Source organism: Zalophus californianus, chromosome 16, assembly GCF_009762305.2.
Source record: "Zalophus californianus isolate mZalCal1 chromosome 16, mZalCal1.pri.v2, whole genome shotgun sequence".
In the NCBI taxonomy this organism is placed as follows: domain Eukaryota; kingdom Metazoa; phylum Chordata; class Mammalia; order Carnivora; family Otariidae; genus Zalophus; species Zalophus californianus.
In genome coordinates, this window is record NC_045610.1 from 47,184,642 (window position 1) to 47,207,406 (window position 22,765).

At 46.7% G+C, this 22,765-nt stretch overlaps 1 protein-coding gene and 1 long non-coding RNA gene across 15 annotated transcripts in view; one reads left to right on the plus strand and one right to left on the minus strand.

Moving 5' to 3' along the window:
- Positions 1–22,354, plus strand: part of TANC2 (tetratricopeptide repeat, ankyrin repeat and coiled-coil containing 2) — a 353,239-nt gene extending 330,885 nt beyond the window's left edge. For 11 of the 14 annotated variants that reach the window (XM_027624902.2, XM_027624910.2, XM_027624904.2 and 8 more), the window contains 9 exons: positions 875–1,008; positions 1,996–2,119; positions 6,235–6,410; positions 6,730–6,862; positions 7,420–7,449; positions 8,267–8,358; positions 10,465–10,611; positions 13,037–13,137; positions 14,739–22,354. In XM_027624902.2, the coding sequence (XP_027480703.1) occupies positions 875–1,008; positions 1,996–2,119; positions 6,235–6,410; positions 6,730–6,862; positions 7,420–7,449; positions 8,267–8,358; positions 10,465–10,611; positions 13,037–13,137; positions 14,739–16,683 (2,882 nt within the window). In that variant the 3' untranslated portion in view covers positions 16,684–22,354. The remainder of the gene's footprint in view (positions 1–874; positions 1,009–1,995; positions 2,120–6,234; positions 6,411–6,729; positions 6,863–7,419; positions 7,450–8,266; positions 8,359–10,464; positions 10,612–13,036; positions 13,138–14,738) is intronic. The other 3 variants (XM_027624912.2, XM_027624905.2, XM_027624909.1) reach the window with 2 other exon arrangements.
- On the minus strand, positions 933–15,055 carry LOC113939215. Its single transcript, XR_003525168.1, has 3 exons — positions 14,956–15,055; positions 2,016–2,155; positions 933–1,063 (listed from the first exon to the last, which is right to left on the minus strand). It is a non-coding gene; the product is annotated as an uncharacterized LOC113939215 (long non-coding RNA).
- Positions 22,355–22,765: the final 411 nt, after the last annotated feature.

Below are 22,765 nucleotides of genomic sequence, written 5' to 3' on the forward strand. Positions count from 1 at the left end.
TATAGCTATTTTTATTATCAGTGACTCCATTATTTTATATTCAGAAGAGCCTTTGTCACACCTCTTCTCTCATCTTTAAGACTATTACCTTGAACAGTTCTGACCCTTATATGAAAATGGTTGCGGATGTACTCGAAACTTCTGTCTCAACTAATGAAGAAGAAAAGAAAACTGGCCCAGGAACCTGAGACTGCCATTCCTGGCTTTGGTTCTTTAGGTTTAAGGGCCTAGGAGTAGAGGTTGGCCAGAAGTGGTTCCTAGCTAATTCTAAAAAAGACCTTATTTGGGGCGCCTGGGTTAAACATCGGCTCAGGTCATGATCCCAGGGTCCTGGGATCAAGCCCCATGTTGGGCTCCCTGCTCAACAGGAAGCCTGCTTCTCCCTCTCCCTGTGCAGCAACCCCTGCTTGTGCTCTCTCACACTCTTTCTGTCAAATAAGTAAATAATATCTTAAATAAATAAATATTTTAAAAATAAAACAAAAAGCCTTACTCTGCAAGGCCCTTCTCTCTACATTCCCCCCACACATACACACCCATGAAAGGTTTGTAGCTAAGAAGAGATACCAAAAAAGGTAAGTCAGAAGTAGGGAAGACAGTCTGGGTAGGAAAGATGAAACCAAATAAGTTTAATCAAAGGTGATTTTTAATAAATGTATTATTACAATTGTCTCCATATATTGTAAGCCCACTAGAATGTGATTTTATGCATAATTTTTCTTTAAAAATTTCCTTCATGGCAAAAGTAGCTAATATCATCCTTGGAGGTAAAGTAGCAGTTACATTAATCAAGCACAGATGCACTGCTATGCTTACACACAGGGCTGGGGAGGTCAAGACCCACCTGTTCTCAGTCTATGTTCTCTGCCCTTAGCACTGACAGCTGCGGCAGGAAGGGGCAAGCTGGAGGTGTGCCGTCTGCTCTTGGAACAGGGGGCAGCAGTGGCCCAGCCAAACCGCCGAGGGGCAGTGCCCCTGTTCAGCACTGTTCGCCAGGGCCACTGGCAGGTAAGCAGGGTAGCTACTTCCAGTCCCTCAGGTAGGGGTGAGTTCTAGACAGGAACTTCTGAAGCAGAGAGCAAAAAAAAAAAAAACCCACAAAGTTTGGGTTACTCAGCAGTCATCGGGTTTGAGGACTTGGGTGTTTGTTATTAGTATTCTCGTTCATTGAGAAGATATCAGAAACCTAACATTCAAAATCATGGCCCATCTCTAAAAAATCTCTTAAAAAAATCATCATCATGATCTATATTGTATAAAAGGACTAGCTACTTCTGGCGTGGTCATGGAGTGACCTGCTTCTCACATATCCACACGTCCACATATTCACAGGTCCTCTGGAAGGTTCATATCCCAAAAGATCCCTGCTAACAGGTGTCTTGCAGATGTCTCAAACTTGCTAAAAGAAAACGTGGTGTATGTAAATTCTAGCTATGCAATCTTTCCAGATGTTTGAATTCCAGATAAATGTTAATTTATATACTTAGGATGGAAAAGAAAGCAGATTGGTAATAATCTTTGGAAGTATTTGTGTAGAAAAAAGGCCCTAGAAGCCAAACAGTATAAAAGATTTATCAGAGGCACTTTATTGTTGTATTCACTTTAGTTGTAAATATTCCCTACAGGCAGACTAGCAACCCCTAGAGGTCAATAAAATGGCACTGGCATAGGTAGTGACCTGTATTGGAGCTTCCACTGTGGGATTGTTTAGTCTACATCTTGGCGTTTGGTATCTTAAATTCTTTTTCACTTAGGGGCTGAGTCAGACATTCAGAGTTGAATTCTCATTTGGCTATCCTTAAAGAGAGTCTGAAATCAGATCACATGGTACCTAGGACTCTGCAGGAATTAAAGGGACCCTTGCAGTAGAAAGTTACATGGAGAGGTGACTTGCCTGTACAATAGGAGGAGATCCCCCAGTGTGGGGAGCAACATGCACATGTCTACTCAGCAGCTCTTCCTGGCTCATTCATCCCTGTTTCTCTGCACTTGCAGATTGTTGATCTTTTACTCACCCATGGAGCTGATGTCAACATGGCGGACAAGCAAGGTCGTACTCCCCTGATGATGGCTGCCTCCGAAGGCCATCTGGGAACTGTGGACTTTCTACTTGCACAAGGTCAGTCTTGGGATTCCAGAGCTGCATGGTCAGTGCCTATAATAATCCAAGGAATTCATGATTTCCAGTGATGGATTCTAAGAGATGTTAAGAATAGATATTATTGGGGTACCTGGGGGGCTCAGTCAGTTGAGCATCCAGACTCTTGGTTTCAGCTCGGGGCATGATCCTCAGGGTCCTGGGACTGAGCCCCGCGTTGGGCTTCTTGCTTAACGGGGAGTCTATTTGAGTTTCTCTCCCTCTGCCCCTCCCACCCTGTGTACATGTGTGCATTCTCTCTCTCTCTCTAAATAAATAAATAAATCTTAAAAAAAAGAATATGTATTATGAATCTAGTTGGTTAAAATGTGAAAGTCCATCTCCTCTCCTCTCCTCTCCTATATACAGTGGGACCCTTTAATTCTGATATTCTTTGTATTCTAAATTCTCTAATTCAAATCTGTAATCTCTAAACTTTGATTTTTTTTTTTAATATACACTCAATAGATGTTCATCTTCCAAGGACTGTTTTTTCTTTAACTTTTATCTTTTTTTAAGCCTGTACAACTAATATTTTTCTTGTAATCCAAAGGAGGCAAACAGAGGTTAAGACAATTGCTGACAGTGGGACCCTATTTGAGAAATCAGGATATTATATTATCTTCTATTGTAATAAATTCCTTTTGACATTAACATTCACATACTCTTGGTGAATGAGAAATAAGTTAAAGAGATTGCGGTCACACCACCTTCAAAAGCATTTCAGGCTCCTTCTGATTGCTCTGACCTCAGTCACCTATGCAAAATAGGGATGAATGAGGGTAGACTTCTGTAGAAGGAAAACTCAAGTCACTGATGACTCTACAGTACCATCTAGTGGACTTGGAGCATTTACATGAAGTAGGAGATAGTGTGATTGTGACCAGCCTAATGACTCCATTCCAGTTAGCCTTCCCTATTAGTAAACTGGACCTAAACATCTATAATTATATCTATGGGCACATTTACTTCAAGCAAGCCAACCTCCTGAAGAATCATAACCAGGCCAGCACAACTGAGGGTCATCAAGTTAAGAAGAAGACAAGGTTTCTTCTAAGATTTCAAACTAAAAGCTCAGGCAAAGATTTTTTGGATCTTTAGCTGTATCCTCCAAAGAAGATTTGTTTGTTTCCACAGCCTCAGACTCGCAGTGCTGGGTCAGAACCAGAGAACCGCTCTCCCAGCATGCATAGTGGTTCTTGCTTCTCCAATACAAGCCAACAAACAAGTCTGGTTTCGTAACATCTACCCTTACTTCTGCCAAGAGGGGGTTGGAGGAGGAAAGGGGGTGTACCTGGATTCTCAGGATAAGATATGGCAGGAATAAATGTCCCAGAACAACCCAAGTCTACTGGAAAAGGCAAGACCTCTTCAGCCACTGATAACCTTTGGATCACTGCATAGTGTCTGCCACACGCTCGTGGAAGCTTATCAGACACAGATTCCAGAGATTTGTTCTCCCTTACCACTGCAGACATGCAGGTCTTTGTACTACTGATCTTCCTCAACTTATGATGGGCTTACATCCTGATAAACCCAAGTTTAAAATATTTTAAGTTGAAAATGAATTTAATACACCTAGCCTATGGAACATGATAGCTTAGCCTTGTCTACCTTAAATGTGTTCACAACACTTAAATCAGCCTACAGCTGGGCAAAATCATGTAACACAAAGCCTACTGTATAATAGTACTGAATATCTCATGTAGTTTCTCGAATACAGTACTGAAAGTGAAAAACAGAATGGTCCTAAGTGTATCTGTTGTTTATCCTCATGGCCTTCTGGTTTGCTTCAGCTCACTTCCACTGGCCAGCATCACAAGAGAGCATCACACCCCACATCACTAGGTGGGAAAAGGTCCAGATTCAAAATCCGCAGGACATTTTCTACTGAATGTGAATCACTTTCGCACCATCATAAAGTTGAAAAATTGTAAATCAGACCGTAAGTCAGGGATCCTCAGTATTTCATTTTTTCACACTTAAATCAGAGACTTCCACTAAATCAACAAATCCTACAAAACTTTATTTAGCTGCCGTTACTTGCAGAACACTATACCAGTGCTGTGCCGGTGAGTGATTTTCACTAATACACTGTAATCTCTGCCCTCCGAGACTCTGTAATCTGGCAAGGAGGGGATGAAACGAAGATAAATACCTGAAAAGCAGAGAACCCTGAGTGCTCTGATAAAGGTATTTGAGTTAGGAAAGGACAGACTTTGAAAGGTGAATAGGAAAAAAGTTTTGTAATCAGGGAGGGGGACATGAATGAAAAGTCAAGGAGGAGATCCAGCACACAACAGGTTTGGGGCAATAACTCAAGTTGTCTGGTAAAGTACATGAGTGCTCTTGGGAAGTAATATTGGAAACATATGTGGAAAGAAAGTGAAAAGGAACAGACTAAAAGAGGGTTTGGACTTAATTCTGAAGGCAATGGGGAGCCTTTCAAGATTTTTTTAAAGGGAATTGATGCCAGAGTTGTGCTTTAAAAAAAAAAAAAAAAAATCCCTCTGGCAGGGGTGTGAATAGTAGATTTGATGGAGGAATTATAGTGGGCTGGGGGATCCATTAGGAAGCACTGTGATAGATGAGAAATAACGAGGCTCTAATCCAGGTGCAGTAGCTGTTAGAATAGAACAGAAGGGCCAAGTACAAAAATGATTTTGGATATAAAGAGTAATTATATGTAGGAAATAATGACAGTTGAGTTAAAGATAACTCCAAAGTTTTAGAAGTGGATGTTTGGAAGACGTGTGATTCCACTAACTGCAATGGGAAGAAAAGAGAGAAGGGGAAGATTACATATTGAATTTTGGATGCATTTTGAATATATGGGTTTATTTCATATGTATCTCCTATTAATTTCTTAAATTCCAGCGTTCCTTATCTTTGGAAAATCAGCTTATCTGTAATATACATCCAGAACCTTCTTATCCTGCTTCTTCTACCGTTGGAGGCTCTGTCCAGGGAATTTACAGATGGTCCATCTGAGAAAACTCCTTAGATTCTCTCCCACATTCAAATTCATTCTGTGTTGAGTCGATGTTTTCATTGTAAACTATACCATTGTGAAAAGAAAACCCAGTACATAAATGGCTGTCATCAGGGAGGGTTAAAGGTGTGGTCCCTTCCAGCTCTTCATCCTGCTGTGGGAAGCCACAAGGTCTGGTTGTCTGACCTCTAGGAGTAAAAACATGATAGGCCAGAGAACTGCTGAGTAGACCCTGAGCCTAGCTATGGCACATGCTAAGCTTGATCTGACATCTGACCCCTGTCTAGCTGAGGAGGCAGCCTGGAAAGTGTTCTGTAGGCAGTAAGTTGATCCTAATTTAGTTAGTGTGCCATGTCAACTGTGTGAAAAGAATTGTCTTAGGTACTCTTCAAAAGTAGCAAGGAAATGATAGTCCCTTTGCCATCCAAGAGCTTACAGTCTAGGCTAAGAACCAAATATATATTGAATTTTAGACTAATTACAAAACAGTGTATCAAGTATGCTTGATCCTTACAGATGAAAATATAGGAACATTGAAGAGAAACAGACGTAGAATACCAGAAAGGCTAAGAGAGTGAGGATGGGATCATTGAAGGCTGACAAGTTTAATTAAACTCTGAATTTCCTTGTGGCCTGGGCTCAGTTTCTTCCCATGAGTTCATCTCCCCCGCATTCTAGGGAGAGAGAGCCTGGCCTGGTGCTATCACCAGTGATAAACATGGACTGAGCTCCTTCTGTTTTATGAGAATCTCTCCAGGAGTTTATACTATTACAAAAGGAAGACTTTTGCTGAGTCCTGAAAACACCCACTGAGAATTTATTACATGCAAGTAGGATACATAAAAAAAAGATTAAGAACAGAATAAGGTGACATGTGTTAAGCACATTGAAGACGAGGTGAACAGTGAACCGAGAGAAGCTTCCTGGAAACGGGGGGATTTGGAATGGTCCCTACAGAATGAGTAAAAGTGAGGCAGGAATGAAAAGATTCCCCACGTGGAAGCAGACGTGACTGTGCTTCGACAGAGCGTGCAGCCTGCCCTCCTGCTCTGGATGGCCCCGTGTTTCGTGTTTCCTCAGCCCTGTGCTGCGTTCGCCCTTCCAGGTGCCTCCATTGCTCTCATGGACAAAGAAGGACTGACAGCCCTCAGCTGGGCTTGTTTGAAGGGTCATCTCTCAGTAGTGCGCTCTCTGGTGGATAATGGGGCTGCTACGGACCACGCTGACAAGAACGGCCGCACCCCACTGGATCTGGCAGCTTTCTACGGTGATGCCGAGGTGGTGAGTGCCTTTACACGGGCCTTTGGGTGGTAGGGACAGGGAGGGTTCTCCATCCGTAATGTTCTCGGGGGTTAAGGGTAGAGTAACATGTTGATGATTCCTGATAGAAAGTTCTTGGACCTGTACTTGCTAGAGGACAGGAATATTCAAAACATCATTAAAGACCAAGAGTACAACTGTGGCCTTAAGTCCCATGGCTACTACCCAGCCTGGTTCAGACCAGCGGTTGAATCAAGTCCAGGCAGCAGCCAGAGCCCTCAGTGGAGCGGTGCTGAGCCATTGGCCCTGTGTTAACTGTTCTGCTTGATCCATGTCCTAGGTCCAGTTCCTGGTGGATCACGGGGCCATGATCGAGCACGTCGACTACAGCGGAATGCGCCCTCTGGATAGAGCAGTGGGGTGCCGGAACACTTCTGTTGTTGTCACTCTTCTGAAGAAAGGAGCCAAGATAGGTAGGGGAAAGGAAGAAGGTCCTGGCCATCTGTGCCCGGGGGCCAGACTGGTCCAGTGGTCTGGCTGCCCTGGGTGTTTGGTGTGAGTGTGTATAGTTCCCCCTCTGCCCCGGCCCAGTTGTTGTCCAAGTGAACGGAAAGGCTCTTGGCCCAGAGAAAGCACCCTCTGAGCCATGGTCGCCACTGCTCTGTGCCAGAATCACCCGGTTATCTGCCGTGCCCCTGGTCGCCTTAGCCACGAGGCTGCTCTAACCTTAAGCACATCTTCGGGCCAACGCCTCTGTGCCAGCCCCACCCGTGAGCATCCTTGGTCCCTGCACTGCCATGAGCCTCTGCTTTCCCCTGCTCTGTATGTGCTTCAGACTCTCCGGTCCCTGCTGCTGCTGTCCCATCCACGCCCCCGTCCCACAGACCTGTAGGCGAGGGTTGGCTGATATGCTGGCTTTTTTGCTGCCTGCCTCTCACTGCTGCTTTTCCTTCTTTTTTTTTTTTTTTTTTCACCTTCATCCATTTTTTTTTCCTCTCCTACAACTTTTTGTTTTCTCCTTTCTTTGAAGGTTGTCAGACGTTACCGAGTCGCCCACGAGGTATATTTCACCGCTGTCAGCATCAGGCGTGGTCTGATGGCTTGGTCAGCTTTGCCTTCTCCTCTTTGATTTAGCCTGCATGAGTTCCCTACACCTCTAATCTTTTAATTTACTTCACCTTAAAAGAAGATTTTTTTTAACGACTGTTGTAGAGAATAACTTGAACTTTTGATAACTAACCCTGAAAAGCTTAGTTGGTAAATAATTCAGGCGTCTATAAACTAATCAGTTTAACCTCTTCTTTCTCTTTGTGGGTAAAGTAGTCCTCAGTCATGTTGGCTTGTTTCACGTCTTTTGACATTCGAAGCAAATCCCAGGGAGGCCTATTTGATACTTACTTAAAATTAAGGGAGCCTTTAGAATCTTTAATGGTTCCCCTTTCTGCAAAGGACATATTTTTAAATTAAGAGACTAAACAGCTAGGGATTTTGAGTCCCGGGTTCTAAAATAAACTGCCCTTTTTGGATTTTTTAAATCTCTTGGTGACATTGAATGTAAACTCTTTCTCCCAACCTCATTTAAAAGAACTCCAGACTAAGCCATGGCCTGCCCAAATACAACACGTTGGCAGGCTTTGCTGCCCTCCTGTGGCGCAGGCTCAGACAGTTCAGATGTTCTTATTTTAAGGTGAATACAAATCCAGCGCAGCTTCTTGGCAGTGGGAGTCCCTAAGATACTCCCAGGTCTAAACGATGAGGAAGTTGTGGAGCAAGTTGTTCTCTCAGCAGAAATCCCCCAGGATGTTTTTTTCACCTAGCTTCCTGCCACCCTTACATTGTCTGAGTTTTTTACCCATCATGCATCCTGTACACTACAGGTCCAGCCACATGGGCGATGGCCACCTCCAAACCAGACATCATGATCATCCTGTTGAGCAAGCTGATGGAAGAGGGGGACATGTTTTATAAGGTGAGGGGAGGAAGGAACAGTTTCCTCAAAGCAGCCACTGACTGTTCTCTACCTGTAGAATCTACTAAAGTCTTGACAGTCTCATCCTCAGCTCTAGAGGCAAAGGGAGAATGCCATCCCTCAATGATGGGCTCCTAAGTTGACCATCCTGAGTTTTTAATTTCCCAACAAGAGAGCAAGAGTGACCTACATAAGCCTGCAGCTGATCAACTTGAAGACCTAATTTTATCTGGTCACTTACAGGCAGTTACCTAGATTCTGCGTGGAATCTGCTAAGTGGGACCTGGAAACTCATGGGACAAGTAAAGTAAAATTACGTAGTACAGCTATTTTTTAGTCTGTGAGAAAGAGACATTGATCTTTGCTTTCATATTTAATATATAAATATAGATTTTAAGGTCTGTAGTGATAATAGCTTGTCAACATCCCTGAGTAAGATAAGGAAAGCAAGACAAATAGCAATTATAAGATTTTCTTAAAGTCACTCACTGAATGACAACAGAAAAAGTATGGAGTCTTTTTGTAGTCACAGTTCAAGCTGAAGGCTCCAATATCCTAACACAGACTCTCTGCTGTGGCCTATAGGAAATCCCAAAAGAACATTACATGACACGGCACCTGGCTGGCTCAGTCAGAAGAGCTTGCAACGCTTGATCTCAGGGTTGTGAGTTAGAGCCCCATGTTGGGTGTAGAGATTACTTAAATTTAAAAAAAAAAAAAAAATGAAGAAGACGATCACATGTCACAGTTATCTGGTTAAGATTAGCAGCGTCTTTTTCTCCTAAAGGTAAACATAAATCCAACCTCACTGAAATATCAGAGGCCCAAAGATGGGAAATGATTATGAAGCACATTATTACCACCTCCCATCCACCCCTGTGTAAGGGATGTTTTGAGTTCCTGGGGGAAGAGTTGTGTTTCCTGAGGATGCTCCGTGTGAAAGTCCTGATAATCTAGGAATCTTGGGCTTCTAGGAAACTCGAGTCCTGACCCAGCCAGGATTTCACATGACTTCCAAGAAGGGCCTCATTAACTCTAGGTGTCCTATTTATGGACTTGGGGATAGCATTGCTCTCAAGAATCTGAGCCCTGGTTATAATATAGCTTCTCATATTCCAACACAAGGAGTCCTACCTCCTAATGAGAACAGGCAGAGCCACTACTGCTCCCACCCAGAATTCTACCTTGGTGGACTCCAGATCGCTCCTTAATGAAAGGTGCTGAAGAGAAAATGAAAAGATTGCACTCTCTGGTGGAGTTGCTATACAGAAGGAACACAGCCGATTAAGATCAGCTAAATGAATGGGAGATGCCTCCTGCATCATGCTGAGCTCAGCTGATAGATTTTCATTTGTTTTATTTTATTTTTATTTATTCATGTGTGTATGTATGTATTTATTAGCTGATAGATTTTCAGACACAAAATGTAAGGAAAGTTCAGGGCCCCTGTTACCAAGTCCCTAAATTGGTCATAGATTTACTTCATCTTGGAAAGGCTCTCCTACACAGATGGATCACAAATTCTAGACTTCTCTACTACCACCCTACCCCCAAGGCTTTTCTAAAAACGGGAACACTGACATACTATTTTATGCATTGAGATTAGGGAAGCAACGGGTAGACCGTTTTAGCTCCCACCTCCTTTGTGAGGAAGAGAATGACCTCTTCTAGAGGACTGGCAAGGAGGAGCATCAAATGGAAGAGTTTTCCAGGCAAGCCAAAAGTAAAGAAGTAGTAGTAACTCTGGAGTGGTTGGGACTAGGAAATGATATGTGTCCCAAGGAGATCAGGTCAAGAAAAAGCTCCTTTGAAATGAGCAAGATCAGTCTCTTGGGAATCTGGTCGGGAAGCTGGGGGTTCCTGGTATTGGTTCTCTGGATTGTGCCTTGGGTATCCCCTTCAACCTTGCCCTTCCTGCCAGGTGAGTTTCCTGTTGAAAAGACTGGACCCTCTGCTCTCACAAGCAGGGCCAGCCCTCCTCCCCAGGCTGGAGTTTGGGAGGGCTAACTTAATAATCACTGCAGAGAGGAGGAAGGGAGCGGGGCCAGACCTCCTCAGCTGCTCAGCAGACCAACTGTGTGTTTTGCCATCTTGTACTCCCATTAGAAAGGTAAAGTGAAGGAGGCTGCCCAGCGTTACCAGTACGCCCTGAAGAAATTCCCTCGAGAAGGGTTTGGTGAGGACTTGAAAACCTTCCGGGAACTAAAGGTGTCTCTCCTCCTCAACCTCTCTCGATGTCGCAGGAAAATGAACGTAAGTCCCTCTCCTCCCAGCTGCTTTCTACGGCCCTGGAAGCTGACAGCCCACATCACTCACTGGCTCTTACCAGGCCCCTAAAATCGTTCTCGGCCCCATTTGGAACTTGGTTGTCCTTCACAGAGCACTGACATTTGCAATTTGAAAGAAATCAAGTCTAAGCACAATCCGTATATTAATCTGTGAAAAAGTTAATGCTGTGGGCACTTTTGGTGCTTTCTGAATTTTTAGTTCACACTGAAAGTGATTGGAATACCATCATCATTGTCTCCTACCCCCAAGTCAGTTTTCTGGTCTTTGGGAAAATGTGAGAGCAGGTCGTCGCTAGAATTCTAGCTGCAATTAGATATGAATTGTAGTCACTCCCTTCCTTTCTAGTAGACCCCTAGTCACTTAAGGAAGGGCTGGAGAGAGGACTCAGGACCATGGACTTCAAGGTTTATTTCAAAGGCTAATCTTGAACTTTTTGCTCCTTTCCTCATCTTTTTACTCCAGCATGCCATGTCCCTTCTTATCCCAGAGGGAATCTTAGAACTCTTCCTGGCCGTCTGTTACCCGCCGTGTAGTCCTTGGTCCTTCTTGCCTGCCATACAGAAACTGTCTGGTGCCCTCAGCCACTGCTCACGTGACACACAGATGCTCCCAGGCCAAGAATCCTTTCTCAGAGACTGGGAATAGCTGAGATCGTGTCAGGAACCTCTGATAACCCCCTGCCTGAGGTCTCACAGTTCCTCAGGAGCTAAAAACAATCCACCCCAAAAAAGAATGCCGATGAGTAGAGAGCTCAGCTGTGCGGAAGTGAGATTTCAGCTGCAGGGGCAAGAGGTCCGCTGTGAAGTCCAGAGAGGTTGTGTGTACGACCTTCGCATTCTCCATCTAAACCCTGGCAATGAGAAGAGCCTGGATGTCCCAGAGAACACAGTTATGGCCCGAAGAGGCAGCGTTGCCCCATGGTGCTGAGGAGAATGTGGCCAGGGTAGCAGTTCCTGTGGGAAGGAGATGCCCCAGGGGAAGGCAGTGAGGCTCTTCTGTGGAACAGAACCAGACCCGCGGTACCCAGGGTCCCCCAGGGCACCAGCCATTGAGAATGAGACAACACTCCGGAGCCAGTGCCAGCCCATTGCCTTCTCTTTTGCTTAAACAAATAATCTACTTCTTAAAAGCATTCTCATCTTGCCAGAAATGATGATTGTCCAAAAGAAAAAGAAAAACATTAAAAGATAAGATCGGAAACAGAGTAGTGATAGATGATGACTCCCGTGAGATGGAATGCTCCCTCTCTAGCTCCACACTTGCTCAGAACAGTTAGCAGGCAGCTCCCGTGACCAGCACTGTATGAAGCAGCTGAGGTCTGCCTTCTTCAGTCTTAGATGGCTCGTTACTTTTCCTTGATTTCTACCTGTGCCCCAGGCCTTTGTTCTGCCTCTGGAATCACGCGCGTCACCAGAGGTTACTGTGCTGTCCTGAGGCTTTGACATTGAATGAAAGAAGAGAAAGAACTCTCCTTTTAGCTCAGTATGGAGGGGTATCTTTAAAACCATGGCTTTGTTCCCCAGGCCCCTGTTCCCAGGGTTCTCAGATGAGGACAGATGAGACCACACTCCTCCAGGGAGCCTCAGTGAGCAAGAGATGAGGTGACCGCACGAACGCCAGTCACAGCCAGGGCCCTCTCTTACTATATTTTTGTTGTCGTTTTAAATGCTTCCTAAGTAAGAAGCCAGTTAAGAGAAGGAAAAGGCCATTTACTAAGCATCTGCTATGTGCCAGAAATGGTGTTTGGGGCCTTCAAATGCATCATCACACTTCATCCCACCTGCGAAGTAGGTATGGATGAGAAAACACACTACCCCCTCTGAGGGGCTATGTGGCCGACCAGAGGACTGAACCCAAGTCCATCTGGCGCCCCGACCCCATCTAGTCTCCATGGTCAGTGCAGCTCTCCTTCCCACAGACCTCATCCTGCTGGACCTCACTCACCCCTTAGGAAGCGGAGGAATAGTGGGTGCGACAGGAAGCTGGGGGGTAGGTTGAGGCCCCGTGAGAGGCACATGGCTGTGTTTGCCTTCCTACACGCATGTGTATCAAGGGGTCAGGTTTCCAACTTCAGGAGCTGCGCTGGGTTCACATTTGGCTTCTGGGCTGGAAGGAGCTTCATTAGAAAAGCAGAAGGAAGGCACATTAAAAGTATTTTAATGCTTCTGGGCAGATAAATTCCCAGGACCTGTTGCAGGGCCACACAGGGCAAAGGCAGGAGGAACTTCTAGTCTGGGCCACATGGCTAGAGCCATGCCAGGCATGTCGAGAATCCCAGGTGTTCCATCCATAAATGTCAAAGAAATGTACGTATAATCTGTTTTATTCCCAAATTGTCTATTTTTCCTATCTCTTCAATGACTCATTTGCACACCTATTGTAATGACAGGATTTTGGAATGGCGGAGGAATTTGCTACTAAGGCCCTGGAGCTGAAACCGAAATCTTATGAAGCTTACTATGCAAGAGCAAGGGCAAAACGCAGCAGCAGGTGAGGAGAGAGAGAGAGGGTGACGAGCAAGAGGTCTCTTTTCCGAAAATCTGGCCAAGGCAATGTAGGCCATCCTGGGGCATATGTACCCAAATGTGTCTATCCCTGAGGACTTTGAGGGACACGCTTTGGGGACGGCTCCCGTAGCACAGAACTCCACTTGAGACTGGCAGATCCTCAGGGCTGTGGAGCTCTAGAACATTCACTTTGGGAGGAAGATGCCTTCGCATTGCTGGAGAATGGTGCTTCTTCCACGAAGCCCCTGCCATCTCTCACTCACTTTTTGACCCCTAGAACAGACAGCATAAAGAGACACTGGTGACTTAAGAAGAGGTCACTTAAGCAGAACATCCTCCGGGCCCTTTTAGAAGGAAAAGTAGGACGAGTCACTTACGCCACAGGCCCCTCTTGTCCCGTAGGCGTCCGAGGGGCCCCTGGATTATTTAGCTTCCAGAGCTCTCCTCAAGTCTGGCGGCGTCGGCCCTCCTCCTCACCCAGGTCACCACCACCGCCACACCACACCCTCACGGAGACAGGAGGTCCTTGCTGCCGGGACTGAGGGGGCCCGAGAGAAACTCGGAAACTCCATCCCCCGTGTCCGTCCGCTGTGGCTTGGCCAAATTGGGCAGGAAAGGCTCCAGAAGGACCTAGAACCTGCCATCACTGATCTTTGGATAACTTGTCACTGTCCTTGATACCTCCTGCCCGGTGCCCCATCCTTCTCCCAAACTCTTCCCTGGGAAAGACCTGCTTCACATTCACTGTTGAGGCCAGGGGAAGATATGGTCCTGAAAATCCAAGCCCAGGTTAAGTCTAGTGATGACAGTGGTGATAACATTAGTCTTAACTAGCTGGGGGAACAAAGTCCTTACAGAAGCTTGACTGTCAAATTCTCTTTTTCCCCAGAGAATTCCTTCCCCACAAGGCCAGTTGCCCCTTTCCTGGGCGATTATTAATAGAGAGGATTGGACTATCTCTGAGAGTTCGTGTCCTCATCTGTAAATTAGAATCTGAGTGGCCTAGTCAGCGAGCCTAATCCCTGCCCAGCTCTGATGTAGCTGAACGGAGGAGCGACAGTGCTGTGGGGCGAGAGTGGGGAACAAAGGGCAGAAGACGGGCTTCTTGCCTGGGACGGAACAGGCCTGAAATTTGGAGCCAAAATATTAAGAATATAAAGAAAAAATTATGACGGATCAGCAAGATTTTTAAATATTGTAGTTACTGTTTTGTTCCTAAGCTAATTGACAGTGACCCTGTAAATGACAACCCCACCCAACCCTCCTACTGCCTGGTGTGCATTTGGGCACTAAGAGAATCTTCCTGAAGGGCCTGGCTGGACTGACAAAGTGGGGCCACTTCTCTGCTAATCCCAGAGAGGCCAGAAGGAAGATGGAGGCTAAACAGGCTAAGGAAGCATTCTGGACTCTTCCAGAATGACAGCCTACCTGTTTCCTCCCTTACAAACCCAACGAAACCAACCCCACCCCACCCCCCAGATGCTACCCCCCAGTTCTCTGCAGTAGCGACCGCGTTCTCAGCTCTTGGTGATTCCTGTTGATTCAGAATCACTCCAGTTCCTGTGTTTACATTTTGTCAAGCAGACAGTTTGCAGCAGCCTTAGAGGATCTGAACGAGGCCATCAAGCTCTGCCCAAACAACCGTGAGATCCAGAGACTCCTGCTGCGAGTGGAGGAGGAGTGCCGCCAGGTGCAGCCGCCGCCTCAGCAGCCGCCTCAGCCTCCGCTCCCGGAAGAAACGGAACCCGAACCACAGCACGAAGATATATACTCTGTACAGGATATATTCGAGGAGGAGTACCTGGAACAGGAAGTCGAAAACGTCTCCATCGGCCTCCAGACCGAGGCTCGGCCCAGTCAGGGGCTCCCGATAATCCAGAGCCCGCCCGCCTCTCCAGCCCATCGGGACTCCGCCTACATCTCTAGCTCACCACTTGGCTCACATCAGGTTTTTGACTTCCGTTCCAGTAGTTCCGTAGGTTCTCCCACCAGACAGGGCTATCAGTCCACCTCACCCGCTCTTTCTCCAACTCACCAGAACTCTCATTACAGGCCTAGTCCGCCACACACTTCCCCAGCCCACCAGAGCGGGTCTTACCGCTTTAGCCCCCCGCCCGTGGGAGGACAGGGCAAGGAATACCCAAGCCCTCCCCCTTCCCCTCTCCGAAGAGGCCCTCAGTATCGGGCCAGCCCTCCAGCCGAAAGCATGAGTGTCTATAGATCCCAGTCTGGCTCACCCGTGCGCTATCAGCAAGAAACAAATGTGAGTCAGCTTCCTGGCAGACCAAAATCTCCATTATCCAAAATGGCCCAGCGGCCCTACCAGATGCCTCAGCTTCCTGTGGCAGTTCCCCAGCAAGGGCTCAGGCTACAGCCTGCCAAGGCCCAGATTGTGAGAAGCAACCAGCCCAGCTCAGCAGTTCATTCAAGCACTGTCATCTCTACAGGGGCCTATGGCCAAGTAGCCCACTCGATGGCTAGTAAATACCAGTCTTCACAAGGAGACATGGGAGTAAGTCAGAGCCGGTTGGTTTATCAAGGGTCAATTGGGGGGATCGTAGGGGATGGGAGACCTGTGCAGCATGTCCAGGCTAGCCTGAGTGCGGGTGCCATCTGTCAGCATGGAGGGTTGACCAAAGAAGACCTTCCACAGCGACCTTCCTCAGCATATCGAGGTGGTATGAGATACAGCCAGACACCACAGATTGGACGTAGCCAGTCCGCATCCTACTACCCAGTCTGTCACTCCAAACTAGATCTGGAGCGTTCCTCCAGCCAGCTAGGTTCCCCTGATGTGTCACATTTAATCAGAAGACCTATTAGTGTCAACCCGAACGAAATCAAACCCCATCCACCAACTCCCAGGCCACTGCTACACTCCCAGAGCGTAGGCCTCCGCTTCTCTCCATCTAGCAATAGTATCTCCTCAGCCTCCAACCTCACTCCTACCTTCCGGCCATCTTCCTCGATTCAACAAATGGAGATCCCACTAAAACCGGCGTATGATAGGTCATGTGACGAGCTGTCACCAGTGTCTCCCACTCAGGGAGGTTACCCCAGTGAGCCCACCCGATCCAGGACCACACCATTCATGGGGATCATAGATAAAACAGCCCGGACTCAACAGTACCCCCACCTTCACCAGCAGAATCGGACCTGGGCCGTGTCATCCGTGGATACCGTTCTCAGTCCCACGTCTCCAGGCAACCTGCCTCAGCCTGAGTCCTTCAGTCCACCATCATCCATCAGCAACATTGCCTTTTATAACAAAACCAACAATGCACAGAATGGCCATTTGCTGGAGGACGATTATTACAGCCCCCATGGGATGCTGGCTAACGGGTCCCGTGGAGACCTCTTGGAGAGAGTCGGCCAGGCCTCCTCATACCCCGATGTGAAGGTGGCTCGGACCCTCCCTGTGGCTCAGGCATACCAGGACAACCTGTATAGGCAGTTGTCCCGGGACTCTCGACAAGGGCAGACATCCCCTATCAAACCAAAGAGACCATTTGTGGAGTCTAATGTTTAAAAGACGTTTGTTGGAGTGAGACCCATATGTTTTCACTGCACATTTTCAGGCTTGGTTTCCATATCTGAGGTAGTTCCCTGGCTTAATTTCTCATGTAGTTTCTGTGTGGTGTTCAGAGGTGGCAGCCCACATGCTGGAGTTCTTTGCATGCAGCCGACCGGGAAGCTGGCCTCCAGTGAGCCAGGACTTCAGTTTCTCCCGTCTGTGCCCCCGCCACATGCTCTCTCCCTCTCTTCCGACGCCAACGAGGAGATTGTTGTGCCGTGTGCTTTAACCCAGGGAGATCAGACACACTGGTCAGCTTTTTCCAGGAGACAATCGCTTTCACTGATGTTCTTGTTGTGTGAATGTCTTTCTCCTTTTTTACAAAAATAAGGTGTTCTCGTTTGTTTTCTTCTAGGAACTTTAGAAAGAGTATGATGCCCCTTTGCCTTTGCATTCTTATCCAGTGTTATCCAAATAGCCAGCCCCAGTGCATTCTTGTGCCATGGTCTCCTCCCCTGGACTGCCAGCTCCCTGCAGTCATCAGGTCTAGAACGTGCGTGTAGGTTATTGCTGGTCTTCCTACGGGGGCAAAAGGATCAAGGAAAAAGAGAAGAAATGGGTCTATTAAATTGGAAGAAAAAAATATATATACATAATTATTTGAAATGTCACTACATTGATTTTCCAAGAAATGTTTTATGAATATTTAGAGAACAACCAGCCCTTTAAATATTTCACTCAGCAAAGGAAATCGGATGAGAATCATGGATATTCTTAAATAATCCACTGAGAGGTATTCTTTAGGTTTTTAGCCAACAACTATTAAAAATCTACTCATTTTCCATGGGTGGTGGAGGGGGGGGGGAAATACATAAATATAAAGAAAGAGAGACCGAGGAAGAAAGACTGTTCTGGATTCTCAGTGAAAGGCTAGAGAACATCTTTGTCTTGGAGAAATCTGCTTTATAGGTCCTGAGATAATCACTGAGCATCATATTCCACAAAAGCAAACTCTTGCCGAGGTTTGACTGGTACACTAGCCCTGTTAGCTGGCTCTGCACCCAGAGCCAGGTTTGTGTCCTCCCGGCCCTCCTTTCTTCAACCTACATGGTATAGTGAAGAAACTGGTTCTCTTGAGAAGCAAACTGAATTCTCTCCGGACCGTAAGACTTTATTCCTGAAGTTTGCACCCAGGGCCATTGTACCCTGTGCCAGACGTCATCTGATTCTCTTTCGAGATCTATAGTTCTGTAATCTATTACTCTAGGAATTGTTTCTTCTTTTCTTTTTTCGAGGTAGGAGTGTTTGGGGAGCGATCTTTGAAAACCAGACACTGCAAAGTGTTTCATGGAGAAGACAGACCCCTTTCAGCCCTGGGTGGGAGCACATGAGACAGACAGCAGATCTTCTGATCTGGTTAGCCTGCACCCTTCCGTGTCTTGTGGTCGTTTGCTGACCTGTCCTTTGCGTGACTGAGGCCAGCACGAGATGGACAGTAAGAACACTGAAACCAAAGCCTTAGCACGGGCCTGGTACTGACTGCACGTCAGCTCTGAAAACTTAAGAAACTGAGCAAAAGAGAATCTGTTCTCTGTTACTAGGAATCCTTCTGCTCCTGTTAGTAAAGGGCTATTGGAAGGGCAGTTTCCTGCCCTAAAAATCCAGATGTGACCAGACCTGTTTGTAATAGTAAGTGTCCTCTGAAAGTATCACTAAGATATAGGGAGCATGAAGCTGAGATCAGAAACATTTCTCTACTAATTTGGAGTCTCCCAAGTAGACAGACCCCTCTGCCCCCAAGCTTGAAAGAGGCCAGGACTTGTCTCTCTGTGCTAGAAGCAGACAGCTGGGCCAGCTCAAGACCCAGACTCTTCCCACTCTCTCTGATGCCTAGGGCCTGTGTCCTGCTCAGCTAGCCCAGGGTGGGCACCGGCATCTTGTCCCTTCCCTTCTCCCTCTCTTTCTCTTACCGAGAAGATGAAATGTCCAGCTGTAGCACCAGCCCACAGCCAGGAGCCCGGCTTCTTTGTCCAGGTCTCAGCCCCACGGGGCCCTTTGCTTCTCCTCCCTTCCTGAGCACCTCACTGAGGAGCTGCTGCTACATTCTTGAAGAACATCTGCGTCTGTCAGAAAAGTGCCCCTGCTTATTTGGAACGCCACACATGCAACCTGTACTCTGCTCTCTCGGGGAGCAAGCGGGTTCTGCGTTTCACAGACTCGCCCCAGATGTCGCTTGTCCCCAGGGTCTCTCATGGTTTTCCTGGACAAACCGGAGATTTAGGGTCTATGCCTTATTGGGCAAAACACTTAAAACAGTCAAAATGCAACTCTTTGTTAGCCATTGTAAGAGGGAGTGAATATTACTACTGGGCGCCAGTTGAGTGTGACTAGAAAATGCCAACTGGACCTTCCTGGGGGCGGGAGACCGTTTTTCCTTGTAGGCAGACTGCCTGTGCCCTGTTGCGCTACTTCACTGCCATGGGCTCGTCTTACCGCATCTCCGAGATGCCCTCTCCCCCCGCAACACTTGCTGAATCGATGTCTGGCTTCCGGTGGGGGAAGTTTTTCAAATGAACCTGGTAAGTTCCACTCACCCAGTTCACATCACCCTGAAATGGAGACAGTGGTAACAAACCTCAGCCTCTAGGTTTCTCACCAAATTGTACGTTTCGTTCACCCAGAATTCTTGCACTAATGGGTTCCCATCACATCATGTCTATAAATGGGTGCACTTTACTGTTTGAATTTGTAACTCTGATAAATACTGGATATTTAAGTGTGCGTAATGTCTTCATTAGAAAATAGCAAAACCGCTCTTGTCTTTTAGTGTATCTTTCAAGGAAAAAAAGGAAAGAAATCAAGCAGTGGATCACAACATTTATAGCACAAAAAATAACTTGTATATAAGCATCAAAAAGATTAAGAATTTTTAAATACAAAAAATATTTGCAGTGATTTTAAAGTGCTTTTCCAGCAATTTTCTTAGGGACTCCTGAGACATGGTTACTTTATTTACTGGATCAGTAAGGCACACAATTAACAATTAAAAATTAATGTTTATTTACAAAGTAAAGGGAAAACCTGTGTAACATGAGAATTTGGCATGGACAAAATGGAGACCATTTTGTATCTGCTGTTGTATCTCGTCCGGGTTGCAGACGTGCACTATTAAAGCCCCAAGTTAATAGAGCACAAACCCTTCTTGTTCCTCTCCCATGTGCCCCTCTTTCTAGATGTGTTTAACTTAAACTCGAAGGCTCAGGAAAATTCCACTAATTAGAATCATGTACAGTACCCCAGGTCGTTGTCCAGAGATACAAGTTTGCTAATTTAGTTAAGCCTGGATTATTAAACACTTTTCCTAAATTATTGTAAACAGAACAGCCTAGAGAAAGGTATTCTCGGTCCTTATATTGTATAGTAGTTTATGAACCCCTCTCTAAATATTGGTATTTTTATATTCCAGAGATGTACCCAATAGAAAAATTAACCAGTATCTAATTTAATATCCATAAGTATTTTCCTTAGATTTTAGTCCTATACGGTGGGTTATGTGGACGTCACCTTGCTTCAACCATACTCTACCACTAGGTGTCACTGTGGCTCTGCACCAGGCTTGTCTGGTGGCAAAGAACGGCAGCCCGGCCCCCCTGGAGGAGCCGCTCCCAGGTCAGCAGGCAGGTCCAGAAGGTTCAGGAAGGAGGGGACAGAGGCCTGCGGAGGGGGTCTTCATGTATCTGTGCCCGCTGTGGCACGATAAGCTCTTTGAACACTACCCGCTTTGGACCTTCAGCCAGGCAGAGGCTGGGAGAACTGAGTAGAATTCCCTTGCTCTGGTGGATGGGTGGGTATGAGGAAGCCTCCTTTACTCCCCATGAGCCTCCCTCTCAGTTCCTCTTGGCTTCCAACTTTTATAACTTCAGAGATGTCACGGTTGGCTGGTTTGATTCAAAAATCATTATTTTTCTACTGCAGAAATGCCTTGGACAAAACCAGTTGCTCACTGAATCTTTGCCACCAAATGGAACAGGCTCCCCCCCCCCCCCGGGGGGTGGGGGGTGTTCCCCCCTCCCTGTCCCAGCCTCTCCCACCCCTGTCTGTCTGTCCTTGGGCTGCCCACTTCTCAAGAAGCCAACCTGCAAAGGCAGCCTGCTGCTGCTTCCACACCGAGGCCCATGCCGCCCCGTCGCGTGCGCATTGGGAGGTGTGGCTTTTTCTCCTTTTCCTCTAGGAATTCCAGACTGACCATCTACCAGGACTAACAATGAACAAAGGGCTTAGGGGTAAGAGCTACCTACAAAGACGTGTCATGGAAACCTTCACCATGCAATGCCTTGAACTCAGCTCTGGCTGCTCCCCAGAAAAGGTGGCTGGCTGGGGGCCTGGACACAAGCACAATGGGAACGGTAGAGCCACTGTGCAGAGCTACTTGAATAATCACTGGGTCTTCATCAACTCTGTTTATAACACAGACCACTGAAGGGCTGAAGTGTTGGTAACCTGCATTTCGGTGTCCAATGCCTCACAGCTGCTGAACCGCCCTGAGATGCTTGTGGCCACGCGATGGCCACGGTCAGAGCTTTGAAAAGTCAGTACCAAATGAATGCGTAATTGGACACCAAAAATCAAGTGTTACTTTCATGTTTCCTCACCCATATCATCTCATATCTTCCTGCTGACTCTGGTAATCTCCACGAAGCTGACCTGCCAGGTTTTAGCTGAACGCATGTAGACGCAGGCCAGCATCACTCTCGTTTTTCAGACAGACCTACTCTTTGGAAAGGAAGGAGCCTAGCTGCTGTTTTTGTAGCACTTGCTGGCTGGATTGTTCTTTTGCCTAATCACTAACCAGAACACCTGGTTAGGGGGACTCCACTCAATCCCTCCAGTCCCTGGAACCAGACAGACCGTTAATTCTGGAAATTCAGTACTTGAATGTACCTGCCTTATTGTGTACCAGCTTACTGGGGAAAAAAAAAAAAGAAATGCCGGCTCCAGATCTCTCCTTCATTCACAGGTTATTTTGGAAATCCTGTAAGTTACACTTCCTGTTCCAGTTTGTTTTTGTTTTTGTTTTCTCCTTTGGCTGATTCCTGCTGAGTGGGGCCAGTTCCTCATCAGGCTCAGGGCAGGTGCCGTCCTCAGGCATGGTCTCCTCTCCATTTAGCACAGCATCTCCATCTCTGTTCTGTCTCCTCCAAATCCAAGATGATTTTAATTAGTACAGACATGTACAGTCTACAATTAAAGAGTGATTTGTACTAATATGATTTTGATTCCTCCTCCTTGCTGTCCTTTCAAGACACTTGCTGGAAAAAGCTTTAATGCACTTAGTTTTCCTTTAGGTTTTCTATGACTCAGATGTAAAGGACTTTCTCTGTACAGTATATTATCCAATGCATGTTTGTTCTCTCTCCTGATATATTGAACACCACACAGTTGTGAACTCGTGCAGTGGGGATGGCCCACACCCGACAGAGGCATCTAGTCCCCTGTGTATAAGGAAAGACCTTTTCCTTTGCTGTACTTGCTTGAGCAGTTGTATTGTCTGTACATGTGAGCTGTGTGAGATAGATGTGAAAAGTTAAATGAATGCATTTTCCTGCCCATGTGTACAGAGCGCCATCCGTACAATGAACTGTATGTATGAAAGCAAATGTACTTATTTATAAAGGGTAACACTTGGAAAAACGCGGTGTGGTGGTGCTTTCTCCTTCCGGTACTGCGCCCTCCCCGAGGCCCCTGCCATGCTGGGCGGGGCGGGGTGGGGGAAACCTCACTGAGGCCTCCCCCAGGAACCGCTTCAGCAGGTTAAGGTGGAGGCCAAATTCCTGGTGATTTGTCTGGTCTCTTGTGGGACATGCACAGTCACCCCTTGGGGCTTGTGTTCATTCAGTGAGGTGACCGAACGCCTCCTTGGAGTTGGGGCAGCACATAGCTGTGGTGAAGGCTTGCAGGACCCTCTGAGGGAGGGAGGCTGTTTCCTCAGTGAGTTTCTCTCCCGCCAAACCAAGGGAGCATGAGCCCTTCTTGTTTCACTTTGGTAGCTGGGGCTGCAGGCCTGAGGGGAGGGGACAGCCCTGGCTGGCATTCCTGA